The 8,149-nt window shown below is 53.3% G+C and overlaps 1 protein-coding gene across 1 annotated transcript in view; it reads right to left on the reverse strand.

The window, feature by feature from the left end:
• The window catches only part of tacr3a (tachykinin receptor 3a), a gene marked incomplete at both ends in the record, with an annotated part of 40,482 nt that overhangs the window by 23,700 nt on the left and 8,633 nt on the right, over window positions 1–8,149 (reverse strand). Inside the window, one exon of the mRNA XM_080534657.1 lies at window positions 7,898–8,048. Within this exon, the coding sequence (XP_080390783.1) occupies window positions 7,898–8,048 (151 nt within the window). The remainder of the gene's footprint in view (window positions 1–7,897; window positions 8,049–8,149) is intronic.

Genomic DNA, 8,149 nt, shown 5'->3' on the forward strand with positions numbered 1-8,149 from the left:
GCGTTCTACCACCCAGTATCCTTGCATTTTCAAAATCACATCAGGATAAGCTAGTATAAAGCTATTTTCCAGTTTTTCTGAGTAGGAGGCAGGCTAATTTATAAGGCGGCCAACTAGTGGTCGTATGTCGTGTGTAAATAGCAGCTTCCCATTGTAAAGACTATAGTTCACTCATTTGACTACTGAGGCGGCTCTTATAGTAGAGAAAAAAGGCACGGCTGTTCTAGTGTTAAACACCTCAGGTAACTGTGCATGCTGCAACCAATGACCCTGTTAGCCACCTTAACCTTCAAATCCCAGCCAACCGGTTTTTATTACACACATTTAAATTGTCATACCAAGCTACCATAGCAACAAAAACTGTTTGGATAAAACAATTATAAAACATTGTCATCACCATGGAGCTGCTAACATGAATAGAGTTCTCAGAAATGATAGACATAGTTGTCCTTATTATTTTCATTTTCGACAAATGACATGTTTTTTTAAAGTGTTTCGAAGTGTTTTTTCCTCAAAGCTGCAGCTGCTCACCTGCTCCGTCTCCAGCTGATCGACCGAATGTGGTCGCCTTCTGAAGTCGACGGCCATGTCTTTGGTCTTGGACACGTTTAAATGGAGGAAACAATTGTCGCCCATTGACTATTTAATGCTTCCCTGTCATCTTCCCTGATTGTACCTTCTGTGTTGTTTATGTGTTTCTGTCATGTATGGAACCTGCTGCAAACCAGTTTTAACTGAGTCAGGGCCAGTCGAAATGTAACACATTTTAACATCTCTAATGTTACTTTCAATCTTTTCCTGTATAATAACAAAGCAAAAACAAAAAGAAAGAAAAAAGACACAAAGTCTTCCACAATAGATAAAAGCTATTAAAGTCTTCCATCATAAAGTCTAAAGTCTTCCATCATAAAAGCAGACTGATGATACCAGAATCTGATTATCTCATGATATGTCTGTCGTCCTATCGGCTGCGACAACCGTCGGTAGATCAGATGGACAGGAGGGGAAAGAGCACACGACCTTGAGGAGACCCAGCAGGTGACCAGAGCAGCTTCCACATGACCCTCATTCATCTCACTTCCTGCATTCACCTCCGCCAGGAAGTCCACCATCCAGCCAACAGTGTTCACATCTAAACACCAAGCAGGAGAGTAGTTTCTCGGCCCCTGCGTATGGGGCTGGAGAGTGTTAAAGCCTGACAAGACATCTACAAACACAAGCCTGGTATGTGTCTGCGGGCCTTCAGGGTGTTTATACAGGAAGTTAAAGATGGTTATCGGTGCCTCCTTCCACCCCCCTTTTGGAAGCGCAAGCAAACTGCAGGGAATCCATGGAGTATTCAACCTGACACGGTAGGCACATCCCATCTGGATGTGCCTATAGGATAGGTGGCTAGGGGAAGTCGGTCTGTAATTCTGCCACGGAATCTTTCGATCCGAACGAACGGAGGTGAATTAGGAAGGATTCCAATTAAGAAGGATTTGAACATGATGATATCGGTTGTGTTCATAGGAAGGATTCCAATTAAGAAGGATTTGAACATGATGATATCGGTTGTGTTCATACTCTGTGGTAATGCTAAGGAGAGCAGTGGAGGCGGGTGGAGGTAGAGGACGTGTGTGTTTGAAACAATTCTTCATTCCCGTCCATGTATTACAATGAGCCTGTCCACCAATGCTTCCCCTGAAGGAGAGAGGGGGTAATTCATCCTAAAGAAGTTTTGGCCACCCGTGATTTGGCTAGTGGTACGACAAAACTGTCAACTGTAACTTGAAATGCGACAACTTGCTGCGGTTAAGGTTAAGGTAGTTTACGAGTGTTAAGAGAAGTACGGTTTACAGTTATTAATACTATGTTGAACATAGACCACCTAGGGGAAGAACTCTCCTAAATAAAGTGTCAGCACACTGGTAGATGAGAAACATTACTTTGCCTAACCACTGTTTGTGTGTCATGTTATTGCAAGGTCTTTCTGAAGCTAAATGTTTAAAGCTTATCCTGAAAACAAACATACTGTAGTGCCGGAGGAAAAAGGAAAGACGTAGGCAACGTAATGATAACTGTTTAATCAAAACAACAACTTGTACTCTCAGTACAGGACCAGAAAATGGTTACCAAAACTCGTGTATCTAAACAGGAAGGTGCAACGTTAATAATCCTCCCCTCTGCCCCTAGTGCCAGAACTGGTTCCCTCCCACTACACAACCAACAGTAAGAGGAGAACATGAACCCATAATGTAGTCACTACACCAGCCCCCCCAGTGTTCACCTCAATATTGGAAATCCTCACGGCGAGGAGGGCGTATGGCCCGGCCCCTACGATCGTAGGTAAAGTCAGGAGGTGCGGGAGGAGGTGTGACATCGCCCATCACGTCCTCCTGCAGGGAAGGACGGGGGGCAGCGACGACCGGGGGCTCGCGAGCTGCGGGGGGTTGTCGGGGTCGGAGGGGGGAATGGCCAGGGCGCGGCAGGGGAGGTAGGACTGGAGGCCGGCCTCTGCGCGGTGGCAGGGCCAAGTCCAGGGGCAGTTCAAGGTCCAAGTGGGCCGGTTTGAGGCGATCAACGGACACACACTCAGGCCTACCCCCCATGTCAACCATGAAGTTCTTGGCTCCGGCCTCGATGACACGGAAAGGCCCGTCATAAGGAGGACGTAGTGGAGTCCTGTGGCCATCATGACGAATGAAAACGAACCTCGCTGAGTGCAGCTCCGGGGGCACCCTCGAAGTAGGGACACCATGCTGCGTAGTCGGGACCGGGACGAAGGTCCTGGCGCTGTCCAGCAGGGAGGCGCGCTGAGCGGCGGCGGACCAGGGCTCCGTTGACTTGGGAATGAAGTCACCGGGGACCCGCAGCGGCTGTCCAAACACCAGCTCAGCGGACGACGACTGGAGGTCCTCCTTAGGCGCTGTCCTGAGCCCCAGCATGACCCACGGCAGCTTGTCAAGCCAGTCGCTGTCCGTGAGGCTGGCTCGAAGGGCGGCCTTCATGGATCGATGGAAACGCTCACAGAGCCCGTTCGCCTGCGGGTGATAGGCGGTTGTGCGGTGGAGCTTGACCCCCAGATTCTCCGCCACCGCTGCCCACAGCTCTGAAGTAAACTGTGAGCCACGGTCAGAGGAGAGATCAGCAGGGGTGCCGTAGCGGGAGACCCACACCGCGATGAACGCCCGGGCCAGGTCGGGGGCTGTCGTTGAGGAGAGCGGAACTGCCTCCGGCCAGCGAGTCGTCCTGTCCACCATGGTAAAGAGATAGGTGTATCCGTGCGAGGGGGGCAGCGGCCCTACCAGGTCCACGTTTACATGATCGAACCTCCGCTCAGGCACAGAGAACTGCTCCAGGGGGGCCTTGACGTGTCGATGCACCTTGGCGCGCTGGCAGGCGATGCACGTGTCAACCCAGGCCCTCACATCCCTCTTGAGCCCATGCCAGACGAATTTCTCTGACACCAGCCGTGAGGACGGTTTCCTACCAGGGTGAGACAAGCCGTGTATCGCCTCGAAGGCGGGGCGCCTCCAGTTGGCGGGGACCACCGGTCGTGGCTGACCCATGGAGACGTCGCACAGGAGCGTGGCCCCTGCGTCACCGAAAACCACCTCTTCTAGGCGCAGTCCTGTGTCCGACAACTTGAGAGCCTGGACGGCGGGGTCGGCGGCCTGGTCTGCAGCCATGCGCGCGTAGTCCAAACCCAGTTGGACCGCACCAACCACCGCCCTGGAGAGACAATCCGCGACCTGGTTGGACTTCCCAGCAACGTGCTGGATGTCTGTGGTGAACTCGGATATGTAGGCGAGCTGGCGCTGTTGGCGGTCGGACCACGGCTCCGCCACCTTGGACATGGCGTGCGTGAGTGGCTTGTGGTCCACGTAGGCCGTAAACTCGCGGCCCTCCAGTAAAAAACGGAAGTGTCTGACAGCAAGCCACAGCCCGAGGAGCTCCCTGTCGAATGTGCTGTACCTTTGCTCTCTGGGAGACAGCTGGCGGCTGAAGAATGCAAGAGGCTGCCAGGCGTCCCCAACCCACTGTTCGTACACCGCTCCCACAGCAAAGTCAGAGGCGTCCGTGGTGAGAGCAGTGGGTGCCGAGGGCGAGGGGTGGGCCAACATGGCAGCGCGGGCCAGGGCCGCCTTGGTGTCCTGAAAGGCTTTGACACGCTCCGCCGTCCAGTCCACCGGCTGCTTCAGAGTCTTGCCCTTCTGGGCATCGTACAGAGGCCGCAGGATGTGAGCGATGTGGTGGAGGAAGCGATAGTAGAAGGTTACCATCCCGATGAACCCCTTGAGCTCGCTGATTGTGCTGGGGCGCGGGAAAGCAGCGACAGCTTCTACCTTCGAGGGGAGGGGGGTCACCCCCTCTGCGGAGACCCGGTGCCCGAGAAAGTCGATGGCGTTCCGTCCGAACTCACACTTCGCCGGATTGACAATCAGCCCATGTTGGCTGAGCCGTGTGAAAAGGGCCCGGAGGTGGGACAGGTGCTCCTCCTCCGTGGTGCTTGCGACGAGGATGTCATCCAAGTAGACGAAGAGGAATGGTAGGTCCCGGAGCACCGAGTGCATGAGGCGTTGGAAGGTCTGCGCCGCGTTCTTCAGGCCGAACGGCATCCGCAGAAACTCGAAGAGCCCAAACGGCGTGATTACGGCCGTCTTAGGGACGTCCTCGGGGTGCACCGGCACCTGATGGTACCCCCGTACCAGGTCCACTTTGGAGAAGAAGCGTTTGCCTGCCAGGTTCGCTGAAAAGTCCTGGACATGTGGGACCGGGTAGCGGTCAGGCTTGGACGCGTCGTTGAGGCGGCGGTAGTCCCCACATGGGCGCCACCCGCCGTCTGACTTAGGGACGATGTGCAGGGGAGACGCCCAGGGGCTGCTCGAGCGCCGAACGATGCCCACCTGCTCCATATGCGCAAACTCCGCCCTGGCGATGGCCAGCTTCTCCGGGTTGAGGCGCCTGGCCCTGGCGTGGAGGGGAGGCCCCTCGGTCTCGATGTGGTGCTCCACTCCGTGTTTCACCGTGGGCGCGGAGAAGGTGGGCTTGGTAAGGTCGGGGAATTCGGCGAGCAGCCGAAGGTACTGGTCACTTTCGGCGAGCGTATTGGACCACCCGCTGTAGACCGCCTCCCCCTGCGTACAGGCGAATGAAGCGAAAGTCTGTGAGTTGACCAGGCGCCTGTTCCCCACGTCCACCAACAGGTTGTGGGCGCACAGAAAATCCGCACCAAGGAGGGGAAATGTGACAGCCGCTATGACAAAATCCCACGAAAAACATTGCCCTCCGAAGCACACGTCCACCGCCCTAGTGCCGTAAGAGCAGATAGGTGTGCCGTCCGCGCCTGCCAACTGCGGACCACGCTCCTCCTTCGCCATATCCGATCTCTCTGCCGGAATGATGCTCCACTGGGCACCTGTGTCACAAAGGAAACTGCGACCAGAGGCGGTGTCTTGTATGAAGAGCAGCCTGTTGGTGACGCCAGCGCTCAGGGCCACTACTGAGCGCCGGCCCCGTCGTTTCCCGTCGGTCCGAAGGTGCAGGGTGAGCGGCACCGTTTGGCCTTGGCGCCAAAAGTGGCGTGGTAGAAACAATGGCCCGCAGCGTTACCCTGCTGGCCAGAAGGTCTGGCGCCATCCTTCGCTCTCCTGCGACGGTCGGGTGGCGGGGCGGCCGCGGGAGCGAGCAGGTCGGGGGACCGTTGAGGCATGGCCAAGACGAACCGGTCCGCCTCCCTGGCCAGGGCGCGGGGCTCCATGATGGCGGTGTTGGCCAGCGCCATCCTAACTTGAGCTGGCAATGTGCGCATGAACAGCTCTGTGAAGAGGATCATGGGGTCTTCTGTACCGAGCAGGTTTAGCATCCTCTCCATGCTCGCAGAAGGCCTCTCGTCACCCAAGTCCGACATGGCAAATAGGCGACGCACCCTCTCCGCAGTGGACAGTTCAAATGTCTCTAGAAGCAGGGCCTTGAGGCGCTCATATTTGTTCGTCGTCGGGGGAGCAGACAAAAAACCTACCACTCGAGCTGCGGTGGAGCTGCCCAACATCGCCACAGCATGGTTGTACCGGTCGTCGTCGTCATCGATGTCACTTTTATTGAAATGTGCCTCTACAATAGCAAACCATGCAGCAGGCGTTGAGTCCCAGAATTCTGGTAGCTTGAGAGTGGGAGTGTGCGCACCACGCGTTACCCTGACAGGGGATGGTGATGGCTGCCGCTGGTTTGAACGTCTTCCTCGCCCGGACATTTTGCAGGATTGTAATGTTCGTCGCTGGTTTTTGTACACAATTACGTTAACAAAAATCCACGTCGGGTCACCAGTGTAGTGCCGGAGGAAAAAGGAAAGACGTAGGCAACGTAATGATAACTGTTTAATCAAAACAACAACTTGTACTCTCAGTACAGGACCAGAAAATGGTTACCAAAACTCGTGTATCTAAACAGGAAGGTGCAACGTTAATAATCCTCCCCTCTGCCCCTAGTGCCAGAACTGGTTCCCTCCCACTACACAACCAACAGTAAGAGGAGAACATGAACCCATAATGTAGTCACTACAATACTCCCATTATGGAGAGAAATATAGTCAAGCCAGGTACATAGCGAGTATTACACAGTCAATCTCCAGTGTGAATTCCAAAGCCTTTCAATGTTCATGCTTTAAAGGAAACCTATTATGCTCTTTTTCCCCAGGTCTCTTGTGTGCCCAGAACATGTCATTGAAGTTTATTTGCAGAAAAATACCCCACAGATTTGAATCTAAAGGCATTTTAGCATGCCTCTGTTTCGGGCCTTTTCTCAACGGGCTGGGAAATCATCAGCGTTTTTCTGCGGATTTGCTGTGTAGCGGCACGGCGAAAGAACACACGGTTCCCAGGAGAATAGAATTAAAAACCAAATATCCCCGTGTTCCCCACAAAACAAGGAATCCAAAACCATTGACATGGAAAGGATCGGATTTCGAATGCAGCGGATGGATGAACACGGCGGGGGAAATGTTCAACACAGCGCCCGATTTAATACAATGGATGTCAATACACGCCGACCCCACTTTGACGCTCCCAGTGTGATGTAAGACCGAGAGGCGAATCTGAACGGCTTATTTAATCTGAATTCAATATTCATCGAATATTATGTTTTCTGAAATACGTAGCCCACAAAAACAGACCGAATTGATTTATTTAACCATTTCTGTGTTAGGACAGTCATCGGAGACCTAAATGTTTGTGTACTGAAAAAGGTAGTTTTTCACAATGGGTCCTTTAAGTCAGTGATGACACTTAAATACAGTGTGTTAGCATCAAAAGGATTTCCTGTGATCTCCTCGAGATACAAACGAGAAAATAACGTGCCAGAGAGGAGAGCTGAGGCACCAAAGCTTTCATGTATCTGCAAGCTAGCTCTATGTAGTCTGACAGGTGTAGTGCCACTGCCTGGAGCCTTCCACTCTCTCCTCACCTCCCAGAGAGAGAGGGTCTATAACACCTCACCTTACCTGGGCTGGCTGCCCTGGGGGGGGAAGGGGGGATGGGGGAGGGGGACAGGTGCATGGCATATAAGGTCATTACAAAACCCCAAAACGAAACAGTAGCAGCCAAAAACACGTTGGTCGTATCACCAAGAAAAAAATGGCCTCAGTTGTTACACCCGAGTGTGTGAGACCCAATGGCAGTCGGCAGTGTGCAGCCAAGCGATGCCTTCTGACACCAGCGGTACAGTGGAGCCAAACCCACATGGCCTGGGGACTCCAATAGCATTCAGAGCTAGCTCTTGTCAAAAAAGCTATAATGTACAAAAAAAGGGTGTATCGAGCATGGGTGACCAGCGAAGTACACAAGCCGTCAACATGAATCCACTGAATCCACTGTGCGATGCGATGTCACAAGGGGGGGGGGGGGGGGGGGCTACATACCTTCCTCTTGGCTCGGAGCTGTCCATGGTAGTTGTCGGACGAGTTCCCAGGGATCTCCCCTCCCCAGAGTGTCACTCCCACGATGGTGTAGGTGATGCCCATCACCACTAGGGGCAGCAGGTACACGAGCACCATCACTATGATATGATACCTGGGCAGAAAATACATTTCAAATGAATATAAAATGCTGAAGAGGGACATGTTACAAAACACAAACATGTAAAAACCAGGGTATATACAGGAATCTTGAGG

The sequence above is a fragment of the Nansenia antarctica genome, assembly GCF_963989245.1.
Source record: "Nansenia antarctica genome assembly, chromosome: 6".
NCBI classification, from domain to species: Eukaryota; Metazoa; Chordata; class Actinopteri; order Argentiniformes; family Microstomatidae; genus Nansenia; species Nansenia antarctica.